The sequence below is a fragment of the Lygodium microphyllum genome, chromosome 14 (assembly GCF_053477565.2).
Source record: "Lygodium microphyllum isolate KBCC chromosome 14, Lygodium_microphyllum_v1.1.10, whole genome shotgun sequence".
Lineage (NCBI taxonomy): Eukaryota > Viridiplantae > Streptophyta > Polypodiopsida > Schizaeales > Lygodiaceae > Lygodium > Lygodium microphyllum.
Window position 1 is genome coordinate 112,748,799 of NC_141148.1, and position 17,149 is coordinate 112,765,947.

The window sequence follows — 17,149 nt, forward strand, 5'->3', positions numbered from 1 at the left end:
AAATATCACATCTAATGATTGAGACAAAAAGAAAGTTAAATTTCAGCATGATCAGTTACTTAAGCAGCCATCAACCACTGAAAATTCAGCTCCCTTTGATATTGGTTATGACAATTAGTGTATCATTATTGAGCTAGATGAAAATGGGCAGCAAGGGGAGGTTGAATATCAGCTTGAGCACCAAAATCAGCATGCTGAAAATGAATTACAGCAGCCTGAAATTGTATTACAACAATCTAAACATGCAGTTCAGTAGCCAAACAATGAGGTCATTGACATTCCCTTGGACGTGGATCCATTACCTGATAACACAGATCATTGGGTAAGAAGGTCTACACGTGTCAGAAAACCTATAGAAAGATTTGATTCTTCTTTGGATTGCATTTTGCTCACAGATGAAGGTGAGCCTCTTACGTATAAAGAGGCCTTATCGTGTGAGTTAAAGAAAAAGTGGGAGCTAGCTATGCAGGAAGAAATGAAGTCATTGTATCAGAATGATACTTGGGATTTGGTTACATTGCCCAAGGATAGAAAAGCCATTACTAACAAATGGATCTATAAAATCAAATGTGTGGATTGCAAACCCAAATACAAAGCTAGACTTGTGGCTAAGGGCTATACACTAAAGGAGGGCAATGGTTTTTAGGAGGTGTTTTCTTCTATTGTCAAAATGACCACTCTTCGAGTGTTATTTGCCATTATAGCATCTATGGATCTTGAACTTGGTCAGATGGATGTTAGAATTGCATTTTTGCATGGTGATTTGGAAGAAGAGCTGTACGTGAAACAGCCCAAAGGCTTTGTTATACATGGAAAGGAGCGTTTGGTATGTAAGCTTAAGAGAAGCTTGTATGGTTTGAAATAGGCTCCTAGACAATGGTATAAAAAGTTTGATGCCTTCATGCTCTCACATGGTTTTAAAAGGAGTAGTGCAGATCACTGCTTATATATTAAGAAGGCTGATGATGGAAGCCTTATTATACTTATGCTTTATGTGGATGATATGCTTATTGCTAGTAAGTATAAAAGTCAAATTAATGCATTGAAAAGGCAGCTGAATTCAGCCTTTTCTATGAAGGATTTGGGTGTAGCTGATCATATTTTGGGCATGCGTGTCACATAGATAGAGAGCAACAACTCTTATTTCTCTCACAAGAAAAGTACATCAGCAAAGTGCTTGATCGTTTTTCTATGTTCAATGCTAAGTCTCTTGGTGTACCTTTTCCACCCTATCTTAAGCTTAGCAAAGCAGATTGCCCAAAAGATGACAAGGCAGCCTATTTAATACCATGAAGGCTGTTCCTTATGCTTTAGCTTGTGGTTCACTCATGTATGCTATGGTTGCTACTAGACCTGACATTGCTTATGCAGTGGGAGTTGTAAGCAGGTTCATGTCAAATCCTGGCAAAGCACATTGGGAAGTAGTGAAATGTATCTTATGGTACCTTAAGGGCACACAAAGGAAATGTATTTGCTATGGCAAGGGTACGTTGGATCCGTAGGGGTATTTTGATGCAAACATGGCAGTGACTTGGATACATGTAAATCTACTAGCGGGTATATCTTTACCTTGACGGGTGGGGCGGTTTCTTGGTGCTCTAGATTGCAAAAAATAGTAGCACTCTCTACCACTAAGACTGAATATATTTCAGCCACTGAAGCTTCAAAAGAAGTAGTTTGGCTTGGTCGTTTGGTCAAGGATTTTGGGCTGCCCACCAAAACACCTATACTTAGATGTGATAGCCAGAGCGCTATATGCCTGGCTAAGAATGCCATGTTTCATGCACGTACCAAACATATTGATGTTCAATATCATTTTATCAGACAGATTCTAGATGATGGTCTAGTCACCTTGACTAAGATCAAATTAGAGGATAACCCTGCAGATGTTCTCACTAAAAGTCTAGCAAAGGCTCCACATGAGCATTGCATTAGACTTATGGGAGTTGGTTAAATATTTGCTTAGGATCTTTAAGTGGGAGGTTGTTGGGTGTAAAGGCCCTTTATGCGCTCTCCCGTGTATATATTACTTTACACATGTGAACCCACCCTAACTGGTGTAAGTGTACCGTATCCTAAGTATAAATACATTCTTTTATTCTTTGTGTGTACCACACTCATACACACCTATCCGACGACTCACTCTCACTCTATCACTGTCAAACACTCTTCAACTCTGAATTATCAAACTCCTCGATTACTGTGCTTGCTCTCAGCTCTCTTTCTCTATCTGCTTCCACTTCGCCTTTGCAAATCTTGTATGGATTAGAGAAGGAGACGAATGGAAGGCAGCCTTCCGCACAAGGTATGGTCACGTATGTTGTTATTCCATTCGGTCTCACCAATGCTCCTGCAATGTTTCAACATATGATGAATGATATCTTCTGAGAGCATCTAGATGATTTTGTAGTTATATACTTGGATGATATCTTGATATTCTCAAAAGATCGAAAGGAGCACGAGCACCATGTAAAATTAGTTTTGGAAAAGCTCAGAGAAAAATGACTATATGCAAAACTTGAGAAGTGTTTTTTCCATCAGACAAGAATTCTTGGGGTACAATGTCTCCCAGAGAGGAATCTTCATGGATCCCAAGAAGATCAAGACTATTCTTGACTAGCAAACACCCACATGTGTTAGCGATATCCAATGTTTCATTAGCTTTGCCAACTTCTACGGGATATTTATCAAGGATTACTCAAAGATAGTCATACCACTCACCAGACTCACAGGAAACGCAAAGTTCTCATGGACCCCAAACGTCGAGAAGGCCTTCCAAACCCTAAAGACCACTTTCACCACTGTCCCAATCCTAGTTCACCCAAATTCTATCATACCATTTTTCTTGGAGACCGATGCATTAGACTATGCCTTAGGAGCCATCTTGTTCCAGCATGGAGATGATGGTCACATGCATCGAGTGTCATTCCACTTAAGGAAGTTCTCCCCTCTAGAGATAAACTATGAGATCCATGACAGAGAACTCCTTGCCATTGTAGATGCCTTTGATACTTGGGGTCATCATCTAGAGGGTGCAGCCTATAAAGTAATCGTCTATATAGATCACAAAAAACTAGAATACTTTATGACAACTTGCATCCTCAATCGAAGACAATCTCACATAATTAAAAAATCACTCATTGTTAATAATTGATAAAATCCACCTTGCATTAAATCTAAACCCATCTTTGTTTGGTGAGAAAAACTTCTTGCATTTTGTTGTACATCATCCTTTTACCTCGTCAAAGGAGTGGTGGACTTTGATCCACCATATTCACAACATCTCACATTGAGATAGCTTACTATTGCAGACATTTATGGAAGCTATTATCTTGGCTATACCTTGTTATCCTTCCTTTGTCTTACACAAGTTTTGTTTATAGAGGATGTTTAAACTTCCCCCCTCATTGTCATTAAGAGCCAATTTGGACAACAAAAAGATGCCCTTTAAATTAGGCTATTTGAAGGAAGATATCCATTGCCTATGTAGACTTGGTAAGTTCTTGGGTAGATGATGTGCACCCATTGACCTTGGTTGCGTTGGGGTGGGACTTTTCAGTTATGAAAAGATGGAGATGTGACTTGCACACCATCTTTGGCTTTTTGTGCTTGAGAGGGGGTGTTGAGCCACTAATATTAGGGTTTGCACTCACATAATTATATTGCATTAACCACTAATTTAGTCTCCTTAAACAGCCCCAAAAAGCAATTAAAGCTATATTACCAAAAGTAAATGGCTTTATTTTTGACAATAGGACAAATGCACCCCCAATCCCCTATAAATAGGACTCTTGTGTTTGTGCATGCTTATTCCCTTATTCCAGCCAGCCATGATACAGCTCTTGCAGTGTCTACACCCCTACTTGGAGGATATCTCAGTTTGTGGAGCTTCATCAAGTGGTGCCTCTATTGTTTGGGTGTCACCATCAGCCTGGTGACCTGTCTTCTCTTCAGTTTCAGCTGTGTTTATTGCCACATGCTTCCCCCACCTGATCATAGCTCTTCCTCACTAGTCAGCTGATTACCCTGCATTTTCCTGCTGCCCAAGCTGCCCAGCATCCATCACCTAGAGCTTCTGCCTTCATCAGATCCTTCTGTATTTTGCTCTAGGTTGAGCTTTTGGAGCTGGAGTGGTGTATTTCCTGTCAGACTGAGCCACACTGCTGATTGACTGCTTGCTGATCTGGTTTTTGGCTGCTAGCATCATCGTCTCAGCCAGGCCTGCGCTTTACTGCTTGGGAGCTGTCTACACTGCCTATTGCTCTCTCAGTCACCATTTGACACATCCAGACTGCTACTGCTGCATTTTTGGGATCCAGTTGAGTACAACACACTCCGACATTCCTGTGCCACCTCTTCACTAGTCCTAGAGACACGGAGGTTCAGGGCACTGTTGATTGTTTTAACATTCATTCATAATTCCATTAGGATTTGGGATTCTTTAAATTGTGTTCTCTGTGTTGTTACACACTTTGCATTTCTGTCTTTGCCATACCATTTCTTAACACCCAGTACACCTGATATGTATAAAGCAAACAAGAGAATTCACCTTTAGAGGCATCACAGGCTGCTGCATGTCAATAACAGCTCTTTCCACTGCCTTGTATTGACAAACATGGAGATGATTTATGGGATTTGGAAAAATCATTGAGATTGTGGAAGACTGCCCTCGGTAAGATTTGGAAGAACAAGCTGCCATGGGCTCTTTTTTTGGAGGTGCATGGTGGAGCTTTGCCAGTAGGTTAAAAGCTGGCAAACATTGCATTGCTTCCTCCCATCACCAAGATGTTTGTGTAATTGGGAGATTGTTTGGCTTCTCCTTTTTTATTGCTTGGCCTCTTGTGAGCCTTTGGATAGACTTTCTTGCGACTTGTATGCCAGATTTCTTTCACAACAATGCGGTAAATTCTTCTGGTTATCTGGCAGTTTCTCATCTACATTGTCCTACATTCTAAATTCTATACTGGGCTTAGTTTTTGGGCATTGTGGACAATTTGGACTCAACCAAACCAGATATATATGGCCATTAGCTCATTTCAGTCATACAACTATTTTGGTTGCTCACTATAGGAATTATTGTTTGATAGTTGTTAGTGGGGTGACACTGATGAATCTACTATGGTTTTGTTTTGCCACTGTTTTTGTAATAGGCTTTGGGATGATGTCTATTCTTTGTACATTGATGATATAATGAACAATGGTTTTACCAAAAAAAAGTTGAGAGAGAGAGAGAGAGAGAGAGACTTTGTAACTCTTAGGTCGTCTGGTTCTTGTAGAGAGACAATGTGTTCTTTACACACGATGGGGTAGAGCCATCGTGTATCTTGTAATCATGTAAACTTGTACCTTTTTTGTAATTAATACAATTACCTTTTACGAGAGAGAGAGAGAGAGAGAGAGAGAGTTTACGAAAAAGAGAGAGAGAGAGAGAGAGAGAGAGAGAGAGAGAGAGAGAGAGAGAGAGAGAGAGAGAAAGAATCTTTGAATTCTCATGTCGTCTATCTTTGAATTCTCTGCCCTTATAAACCATGGACCTTTTTATGTGAGTAATGAAGCATCTGCTGCAGATTGAGATTCACCATCTCAAGTCAAAAATGATTGTGGTTTTTGGGGGCTCAATCATCCAAGGAATTTCTAGTATAGATGGAGATATTCTTTGGACCAGCAATACTTCTAGTACCAGGTATATTTGAAAATATTAAACAAAAAATTATAAAATTTATGTGAACTGTCCGACTGTGAGCTCAATAAAAAGCCCAAGCATTGTGACTATATATGATCTAGATACATCCAATAAACTTCCCAGGAACAACATAGTAGTGATTTTTTTTTTTCTACACTCAGTCAAGGTGGTAGGTTCAGACTGAAGAAAATACTATCAGGAGAAGATAAGAACTCGTTGTATGGAGTAGGATTTACAGGTACAGCAGGCTTCTCTGTTTGGAAAGTTTATCTTTTCACTGGTCGACTTGTTATGCAAGAAGCTGCAACCATCAAAGGTAACATCTGCACAGATGAGCTAGTAGTGACAAAGCACACCATTATTGCTTTGGACTGTGAAGGAAAAGTGATATATACTGGTCACATAGGGCCAAATCAAAGTTTCTTTGTACATAAAACTCTTGTTACGGATATAATCCCAGATGCTTTTGGGAAGGCGCGGCTTCTTGAAGCAACATTAGAAGGAGTTTTTTCTCTGCGATTTGTTGATAAAGTTGTTTTTGTTAAGATTGGCTCATCTGATCATGACCTGGAAGTTATGGAGAAATTTGAGCGTCCTGCTGTCATAAGCAACACTTTGGAACTCCCGCTTAACAAGACAGCTCTGATGGTAGCTCAGCACATGGGATCTTCTTTAGAGCATAAATTAGTGTTAAGGGTTATTCTTAAAGAAGGAGAAAAAGATCAGACCTCAAGTCAAGTCGTGGATTTAGAGCTTGACAGGGGTCTGGTGCAGCAGGTTCACTTGGGAGGTTATATACGCTCTGACATGTCGTATGGCTTTCGAGCACTGCTAATTGCAGAAGATTACTCATTATCGTTGGCACAGCAGGGGGAAATCTTATGGACTAGAGAGGAAGGACTTGCTGCAATTATAGATGCTGCTACAGTCGAGCTACCCAAAGAAAATGGTTCAGTGTTGCCTCATAAAGCAGATAGCAGACTGAGCGCATGGTTTTCAACGGTATTTTTGATTTCAATGTCTCATTATTCATGTGCATTGAGTGTTTCAGTTTCATAACCAACAAAGCACTTGAAGGGATGAAGGAAGTTGTATGGTATTGCAGGAATATAATTTCAGGTTCTTGAAATTTGCTTTGCAAAAAAGTTTAGTAGATCTGTCTGCCCCAAAGAACAAGATGAGAGGAAGAATCGATTTGACACAAGATATCGATGGTTTCAGAAAGCTTCTTATTGTTTTGACAAAGGGAGGAAAAATTCTAGCACTTCATACCGAAACTGGTGGGATAATCTGGTCTCTATTCTCTCCTTTGTTTCAGAAAATATCAAGAAAAAGTAAGGCCATTGCTGTCAGGCTTTTTCTTTGTTACCATCCCAAGAGGTCAGTGTATAATAAGAATCCGATAATTCTTGTGATTGGAAGATCTAGTACTGGATTGAATGCCTCCGGGTGTCTTATTTGGATTGATGCTTACACTGGAACAGAAATATACTCAACAGTATTGACTTACCCTGTAGATCAGGTCTTACCTCTGGATTATATGACATCAGCGAGTGAAAGGCTTTACCTTCTTGTAGATCTTAAGAAAAAAGTGCATTTATTTCCAAGGACAGAGGAAAGCTTGAGTATCATAAAGAATGAACGGTTGAACATACATTTCCCGATGATCGATCTGGAAAGGGGTATTGCTGTTGGACGAGTCGTTGACATTCCGCGAAACCAAGATTCTGAAAATAACACTTCTGAATATGTATTTTCATCAAACAGAATCTGGATGGTTAGTTTTTCACAGAAGCAAGAAAAGATATTAGCCACTTCAGTTAGCAGGCGTTGTAAGGTAAGATCCAGTAGGGAAGTTGCAGTTGCTATTAGTAATTAGAAAATAATTTACAATGAATTTTGTAGCAATAATCCTTGAGGTTTTCTCTGCTATCACACTGAGAGTTTCTAGTAGCAATGATATGCAAAGTTGCCATGTCTTTTGCTGATTAGGCAATATTGAACACAATAATGCCATGCCTTCAAGATCTAAGACGTCAAACTGAAACAAGAATAATGGTTTACATCTGAATTTTTGCCTGGGCAAGGTGTGTGCACTTTGTTGTATTTTGGTGCAGAACATAGAGAGCTCCAGCTATCAGTTTAACTATTTTGATTTCAGATTAGGTTTTGCACTCAGTCCCCTTTTTACCAGCTGTTAGAATGAAGTTTTCCAGGAAGATACCAAAACAAACAGCATAGGCACCAAGTTCATTTCCTACCTTTCATTTTTTACAAGCATGTGAATTCTGAGCCATGCATCTGGGTTCATTTCTTTAATATACAGCAACATGTTCTAATCACTGTGAAATTCCTGGAGCCAACTATTAGTTGGAGAAATTACCCATATTGAGTGTCAACTTGCACACTTTGGTCCACTTGTTGTATGACGAGTGTGTATCAGAATGAATGGAATTTTTGCTACCTGCAATTTTTGTCCCATGTATTCTAGACATACAAGATGTGGAGCTTGTTAGGTGGACACTGCACACTGGAGTAGCACTTATCAGAACAGCAATATTGCGTTTATTGCAACCATAGCAAAGAACTCCAACGAAAACTGCTCGGAAGTTCCTTGCTTGATGGTGTACATTTTGGATCTTCTAACAGGAGACGTTCTATGGCAAGTTCAACACTCCAGCATGCAAGGACGAGTTCATGTGGTAAGCTGCATCAACAATATTGGAAGACATCCTGGAGTGTTTGGAAAATGTATTTGTCTTGAAACCTTCTATGTGTTTTCACTGATCAGAGGCTCAATAACAGTCACTAAAATTTCCATACTGCAGCCAATCCTTTGTCCTGTTGAAAAATTCTGTGCATTTAGATATCAAGTATATCAGCTGGACCTCTGATAGTGTTGATCACATGAAGCTGATGATTTGAGTTTTGTGACTGACTTTGGAGAAAATGGCAGGTTTCTGGTGGAAATCAGTTTGTGTATCACTTTTATGATTCGAAATCATGTACATACAAGCTAGCCACATTGGAATTCACAGAAACTATTGATAAGGTAAGTCTTTAATGAGACTTTTGAATTCACCATCAATTCATCTTGAGCATCTTTCCTTGGAGTAATATCTCACCATTTTATGTGAATTCTGGATGGAGCTAATAAATCATGGGAAGTTGATCACATACTACATGATAGCTATTTTATGAATCACTGGACAAGTTTGCCAAATTTTCAAGGACCATTAGTAAAACAGCTTCAGCTGGGGAAGACTGTCATCCTGTTGACGTAGGCATAGACTATCAACTGTACTCACAGATATGAATGTATGAGTTTTTGTACATGATTGTGCTTTGATATATCACACATCTGTTCCCTTCACAAGGCAGGCTCTAGGATTGAGTGCAGGCAAGCCTGTTATAGGCAATGTTGCTTTCATGGCATATCCATGCTATAAGTCTCATTCACAGAATACCTCTGCACTATTCAAAAATTTCCTCTCCTGGTCAGGCAATTTTCTCCCTTTCTCGACACCACCAAGTTGAAATTCTGTCAGGATCAGATAGCTGCAGAGACATCATCAGATACATGCAAAGACTGTTCTACTGTTCTAATTTCATGTTATCATTACAATCCTTTTGATCACTTTTCACTTGAAGGATTATGCGATTGCAAGCACCCTGATGAATGCACACGAGGAATCAGCCAGAAGTATACGTGTATCTCATTCATGGACAGTTCCTATTGCTCACTCAGTAAAAACAATGGCTGTACCAGAAACTTCTAGTAGTGTCACAAAGCAATGGCTGATTGGAACTGTGGGCGGTCAGGTTAGAGTTATTACATTTTCACTGAGTGCATATGATATGTTGCCACTTCTTCTTGTCAAATGACCATTGGCCATATAGCAGATCATCAGTTTGGATGCACGTGAAATAGAACAGTCGAGATCTGGTACTGTATATGGACCGAAGATGAATTATTCACTAAAGCAGGTCTAGCTTTTGCTAATTGTAACCAAATTTGAGTTTGTTTTGAAGATCTTTACAAATTTTGGGGATTTCGTACTTGGAGATGCATATCGCTAATAAATGCTGTCTCATGCAGTCTTACTTGACACACAATACCCTGGTAGAGGGTTTACAAAATATTATAATAGTTCCTGGGGGATATGGATCAAAAAGTTTGGTGTTTGCTTATGGTGTCGACATTTTCTTCACCCGTGCAGTTCATAATTATACAAGTCATTCTTTACTCACGGGCTACACATATTGTATTGTCCTGATAACTGTTGGAGCTATGCTGATGGCCATCTTCGTTACCAAAATCTTTTCACAGCAGAGGAGATCAAAGATAAGATGGAAAACATGGTTGATGTAGCTTGATGGGTTGGTGGCATTTTGTGAGAAGCACATGTGCTAGGAGTCTGTATGACATTCAATTCCAAGCCAAATTGTCATTCTGTATGCTGGTATGAACACATTGTTCACCTTGAATCCTGTTCAGATATGACATTAGTGTTCACGTTGCCATGTATTCGCTTTGCAACACAGATGAAAAGCAGAGAACTCTCTGCGCCCTCCCTACAAGTCATCCAAATGGACTTCTGATTTCAAGGACAAGAATGAACTTTGACAACAGTTTTTGACAACAAGGCGCTTTTATATCTCAAGCTTTGACCATAGACACCAGCTGTAGGCAGCAATAGTGTATGCATAGCACCATAATAGGCTTTCCTATGGAAAAGAGGGTATGATTTGTATCTATATGTAGGGCATTGAACACAAAGAAATGTGCAACCTGCTAAAGTAGTTGCATGACTGGAGCACAACTGTTGCAAACCACCCTTGAGCCTGCCAATTTTGTTAGACTTTAAAGCACAAAATACTCACCCATTGGTTCTTTTAATGTATACGAAATAATAGTAGCACTGTACACTGAATGCTTTTCTTGTTGCACTGCCAAAAAGCTGCCCCGCAAGCATTCGTTACATTTTTGTGTCCTTATCTTCATCCTCACTTAGCTTCTTACTTCAGCAGTTAATGTTGGCACCATGTGTAATGATACCATGTGGGACTACACTTGGGCTGTGGGTTCATGTTGTATTCATGTAAGCCCAGTCTCTTGCCTGCTTAAGTACTTGGTCCTACTTGGTAGAATTTTTAAGGAGATTCCCAATGATCAAGCTCCATTGTCCATTGGGGTTGCAAGCTCGATTGAGTGTTGTTTACAAAGGACCATAAACAAATTAAGCTTTTTCAACAGTTGCACTCTATCATAGCCTAAGGTGGCAGTTGTCATTTGCCCGCTAGAAGTTTGGACCTTAGTAGTCTTCTTTGAGGGATGGGTGATTGATCACCATCACTCCCTTTGAATGACATTTTATCTGAGTAGATCTCTTAAGCACATGTATTTGGGTTACTAAAGTAGGTATCCCCCAAGGGTTGCTTCAGGGCCTCTTTCAGCACTACAGAGTAGTTCAAGGTTGTGTGTGCCACCAGCCTGCTAGATATTTGAACCTTTTTCGACAAGTGGGATGAGGGCAGGGTTTACTGCACACTTGGTGATGGTAGGATCCGTCTCCTAGGCCTCAATGGGCACTTCATCCCCCATATGGCACAACTTTGAATGGCTTGGACTTTAGATTTGTCGCATGTAGGGAGGTAGCAACATCAACTACTTGGCCACCTCTAGAGGTAGTACCTTGTCTTACCACTTGACTATATCGCCCTTGGCTTCCTTTGAGACAACCCTAACTTTTCCCAAGCAATTGACGACCAAGATAGTTGTACTTGCACCTCCATCCCCACCTCCACCTATAGACATTGTTCCTATGGTAGCTACTAATCAATCATTGATTCCTACAGCTTTAACTTGTATACCTAAAAAAATTATAGGGCTCTTCCCTTGCAAGAGAGAGAAAGAGAACTTGGTGGTTGTGGCTTAAGATGAATAGAGATGATGTGGCTTTAGATGACTCCCTAGGTCTTGAAACATGTGGTTGCAAAGATTGGAGAGAGAAGGCACGATAGAGTCTACATAAGAGAGACAACAAACATGCATGGATAGTGGAGCCACATCAATTTGAGAGACTCATGTGATCTTGATGAGGATCCTTTCTTGGGATATTGAAGCTTTGTTGGGTGTTTATTTTGTTAGTATTAGAGCTTGATGAGTTGTGGTCTTCATAGAGCACTAGTTGCAGGTCGATTTGATTTTCAAGGGCATCATCTTTTGGTAGAAAGGATATTGCATTATAGTGGGAAGTTACTATGTTAGAGATGGAGTGCCTTTAGGTTTTTGTGAGGCTAGATGAGGTACTCATCACACTATTGATGCTCCCAATGGCAAATGAGTTAGAAAAGTCTCGGACCACACTCAATCTCTACCCACATTGATAATTGAGTAGTTGATGGGGACTAATATATACTAGAGGCTTTGGAGGAGAGCATGAAGCCTAGATGGAGGTTATATTCTAGATTAGGGGATACAATCGTTTGGCAGATATATAATCTCTCTTCAGTTTTCCAATAGAGGTAGAGCGATAGGGGCTAGGAAAAATGGTATGTAGGTGACTAGGCCAATGAGAGGGCAATCCTAGGAGCAAGGACAATGTGAATGTAGATGACTGGGTTTGTGCTAGGGCGGACGGGGCTTGGACAAATTGTATATAGGCGACTTGACTTTTGACAATGTGGTCCTAGTTTACATCATGTTTAGCATGGATTATTGGATCACTCACCTATAGAGGTTTCCTAATAATTAATATAGATTCAGTGTGTAAAAAAGAAGAGTAAACATGAGCGATATTTTGGATGGAAAAATGAAATTAAGATACAATTGCCATATGGTGGTGGGTGATGAGCTTTTTGCAAACTATACCTATAGGCATATTGTTTATCCATTACACTCTTTAAAAATGTAATCTCCATTACACTCTTTCAAAAGTTTGCAATACCTCTAGTACATTTGAGGCTTTGGTATTAGGAAAACAAAGGGACCATAATAAATCAAAGTCAGAAACACACTTGCAAATCTTTTGGGCAACTTTTTGTCTTAGAAGAAACATTTGGAATCTTTTCAAAGATTCTCTAAAAAACTATCATTTTTTCATATTATTATTCAAAATCACTTTTTTGAGTCAATGTTTTAAAAAATGATATGAAAATGACTAAAATTTTGAAAAGTATCATATTTGTCATCTTGAAATGTACCTTGATTTTGAAAGAAAATTAAGAGGCGACCATAAGAGAAGTACATATATTTTATCCATAATGTAAAATTTACTATTCATTACAAGACTTTCTATATACGTATTGGTCAGATTTTGAATCATTTACTAAATTTGTACTAATTGAAAAAATGATAGATATTTCAATAAGAAGAGATGAAAAAATATCGATAAATTTTATTACTATAAGACATTCGCTCTTCATCTTTCTCTTGTGTTGCACCATCAGTATCACTAGCTTTTGCTCATTCACCTTTTGAAATAGATGATGCATTTTCTTATCTACTATCAAAAAGAGCATTGCTTTCATCTAAATGTAGATATTGCTTTTTCAAGTTTTTGGTTTTGCTTCTAGTACATCTTGTATTTCTAGGCTCATCATGATCAGTACCATTATCATCATCATCTTTTTGTAAACCAAGACCTTTCTCTTTAAGAATTGTAATGGTTGGCTTTCTAAGATGTTCAATCGTTTGTAAGGGAAAAACCATATACTAATATATCCACCTCATCAGGTTTTAATATGGTTTGTGCATTGGCTTGACTTTGCTCGCTTTCTTTTTATTGTAGGTTTTTTGTAGAGTCTATGGCTAGTATGTGTTTATCTACTAGTGTATCCTTATGCTTTGCTTGAAACCAGTGTATTTTTATGGTGTATATCTTACCTAAAGTATCATTCTTTTTAACTTTCAAAACTTTTGCTATCTAGTATGGATAGTCCATCTCATCATCCTTAGCTAGTATTGCCACAAGTGATCCTATCTTAATATCATATTACCCTACTATATTTTTTGTAGCTTCTCAATTGTTGTTCTTAATCTTTTACTACCAATATAAAATTCTCACTCCTTAGGATGTAAGATCATTTGGATCTTCTTTGACATTTGTACATTGCTCTTTGTAAGAGGATTTGCTATACTTAAACTTTTAGCCTATACAAAAGGTTTTATTAGATGTCATTCATTATTTGGTATTTTTGTAAGTATTTTCTCTTGGCCTTGGAAAAAAATTCTCTCACCAAGTCACATATTGTGTGCTTGTATACTTTTTTTCTTTTTCAATTAAGTGTCTTCATTATTGTATACATTTAGCACGGTCGATCTCTTGTTCTTTCTAGGATGCTTCTTTGCCTTCTTTGCCTTCTTTGATGGAATCAAGGGGTTCTTGTTTTGCTGTAAGCATTATGGTATTTGGGACATATCTCAAGAACTTAAGCCCCTTGGAAGGCAAACACTCCTTACTGAAAGAGAATTGCTTTTTATACAGATGTACTCTACTTCCTTTCTTTTTTCTCTTGATTAGAAATGCATGTTGAAACTTGAGGTCATTTAACTTGTGCAAAGATGCCACATTTTTTTCCTTTATGGCATAAGCAAAAAGCTTGAAGTCATATGTTTCTCTTAGGCACATGACAATTGGTTGCGGTGTATAAGCATCTTGTATGATACACATCATTTTAGACAAGTTAAAAGCATTATGTCGAGATAGTTGCTTAGCAAATGTGTTGAACATTTGATCAATATGATTGTTTGTAAGATCCACAATAAAAAATTTCGCTTTTACTTTTTGAAATACCCCCATGTTACAAGCATATTGAGGTAGCCCAAAGTTATTTAATTTTGTTTTCTCTTACTATGTTATCTAATTGCAAATAAAGAATAGGCGGTAAAGCAACCTCCCAGTTAGAGAGCTTAGTGTTCAAAATTGTGAGTGTAAAGTTAGGATCATTATGAACATTTGGATAAGTAAAGAACAATCTAGGATGAACTCTTTCATGGTACACGAGGCATTTCACTAAATGCATTGTATAGAGAGTTTCTTCAGTGACATTCTTTGAAAGATAAAAAAAATGAGGTAAGTATGATTCCTTTTGGTCCATACCATCAATGATAGGTAGTCTAATATATTTTTTTGGGACAATAAAACAATCACGTCTATGGTAAATGGCATTTTTTTTCTTTGTTGATTACTATTCTTGATGAATTTGTAGTACTTCCTTTGTCATCGCAAGCTCCTTTTCATCTCTTGTATTCTTTTGTCGAGCTTTTGAATTTGTAAAGATACTACATACCACCCATTTTGATTTTCATTGGGATTTATGCATTGTTGAAGAATGACTTTCATAATCTAGTGAAATGTGGATAGCTAATAAACTTATCTATATTTTGAAGCATAGCTTGCTTATAGGTGGAATATACTTGTCCTAGTAAAGTTATTTGCAAGATACGACCTCTCAGTTGTTAGCATAACTTCACAATGTGCCTTAAAAAGTACATTTTCATCCAAGAAACTACAGCCTTGCCCAGAGTACCAATGGTAATATTTGGCTCAAGTTTGTATCCATCATAGTTAGACATTTTGCATTTGATTCTTTCAAGATGCCTAGGCTCAAACCTATTTTAAATGCTATCCTACAAACCATTTTGTTATAAAAATAATACTCAAACTTTCCACATGTTCATGGTATTAACATTGATAAGAAAAGCATCGTGTTGATTGTATGTCAAAGAAAAATAATGCTGTTTGAGTGCCTTCAAATTTTGATAACCATATGTAGCAAGAGAATTCTTTTGGCAACAATCACATTGCAATGCATACTTGTTTTGTGCATTAGTTATAAGTAACCTAGTGTGCTCCATACCATAATTTTTTCTATTCTTTTGGAATTGCATCATTATTTTACATCTATATCCTTTTTGCATACACGAAACATCTTTAGGCGATTTGTGATATTGATAGTATAAGTGATCTATATGCTTTGATGATTGCACCTCTACATCATTTAGGAAACCTTTGATATCCTCCAAATTATTTGGATTAAATGAATGAAAAAAACAATTGATCTTGTTCCTTGGCAATATTCATATCTTTTTTTTTTTGGTAATTTGGGTTGGGTTGCATGCACTTGATAGAATCTCCAAGTCAAAGGATTCAAAAGATAGAGCATTGGATCCATCATAGGAATCAAAAGAAAAAGCATCCATTCATATAAGAAAAAAGATTCAGTGTACGTGCTAGCAAGAGAATTAGAGCAAATGGCTAAGGATAATTCTATATCTCATTGACAATAGCAAAGTGGAATATAGGCTCGATGGTCTTTTATGAGGAGAGTAGTTGAGGTAAGGGTTAGGTTAGGGTTAGATAAGGGATAGGGCCTATTGTAAAGGTATCCTAGGGTTAAGGACTTGCAAAGTTGGGGAGCTTTTGTTTATAAGAAGAGAAGTATACCTCATTCGTTGTCTCATTTGCAAGTAAGAGATCAAAAAGCTAGAGTAGAAGAGTATTGTAAACTAAGTAAGACAAACTCACATAAATCTAGTTTAATAACCTTGTAACAACAATAAAAAATGCCAATGTAAGTGATTTTTGGCTCGTGTTAAATGATTTTAAAAAGATTCTTTTTATTGAAATGATAGATTATAAAAAGTTATCAAGCAAGCAATTGAGTTGTAAGAGGTATATATAGTTGGATTTAATAGGCCTTCTATTTAGGTAATGACTTGATTAAGAATAATGATTGGTGATTGATAAAAGTAGATAAAGTTGATATAACATATGAAGTTATAGTGAATATAAGAAACATTTTTGATTACTTAAGCAAGGAATTGTCCCAAGACTATAGACAACTTCATGCACTATATCAATGTTCTAAAAAACTTTTAACTTCTTAAAGACAACTTGATGGATTATATTGAATTCTTGTCAATATCTCCACCAATTTGATGCAATGCATCAAGTTTGAGTACATGTATGTTATAATATATAGTTTCACTTTATTTAGTGCAATAAGATTCTTAGAAATTATGTTAATACTTTGGTATACTTGATGCAATGTATCAAGTTGCTTATGGTCATTGTTAATATGTCTATTGATCCGTCGTAATGCATCAATCTTACATAAATATTATATCAAGTTTTGTTTCTACTTGATGCATTACATCAAGTTTTCTTGAAATTTTGTTAAATGTTGTAGCTAACTTAATTCAATGCATTGATTTGTCCAGAGTTTTTTCTAATATTTCATTTCATTTTGATAGAGTGCATCAAATTTATCCACTATGTATTAATTTTGAGTCTTAATTGATACAATGCATTGAGTTCACAAAAACTTTATTAAATTATTTCTAAGGTTATATAGTGCAGCAAGTTGCTTAGAAAGTTAGTTAAATTTTTGGCAAAGTTAATATGGTGCATCAAGTTTCCTAGAATTGTAGTTAATATTTTGGATGAGTTGATGCATTCA

At 37.4% G+C, this 17,149-nt stretch overlaps 1 protein-coding gene across 7 annotated transcripts in view; it reads left to right on the forward strand.

Annotated features, from left to right (window-relative positions):
• Nucleotides 1-10,720, forward strand: part of LOC148026003 (uncharacterized) — a 90,930-nt gene extending 80,210 nt beyond the window's left edge. For 2 of the 7 annotated variants that reach the window (XM_087693238.1, XM_087693237.1), the window contains 8 exons: nt 5,568-5,683; nt 5,845-6,685; nt 6,789-7,520; nt 8,200-8,385; nt 8,640-8,735; nt 9,335-9,505; nt 9,587-9,670; nt 9,783-10,720. In XM_087693238.1, the coding sequence (XP_087549364.1) occupies nt 5,568-5,683; nt 5,845-6,685; nt 6,789-7,520; nt 8,200-8,385; nt 8,640-8,735; nt 9,335-9,505; nt 9,587-9,670; nt 9,783-10,055 (2,499 nt within the window). In that variant the 3' untranslated portion in view covers nt 10,056-10,720. Of the gene's footprint in view, nt 1-5,567; nt 5,684-5,844; nt 6,686-6,788; nt 7,521-8,199; nt 8,435-8,639; nt 9,506-9,586; nt 9,671-9,782 lie in introns of those variants that run through there. The other 5 variants (XM_087693239.1, XM_087693241.1, XM_087693236.1 and 2 more) reach the window with 4 other exon arrangements.
• The last annotated feature ends 6,429 nt before the right edge of the window (nt 10,721-17,149 follow it).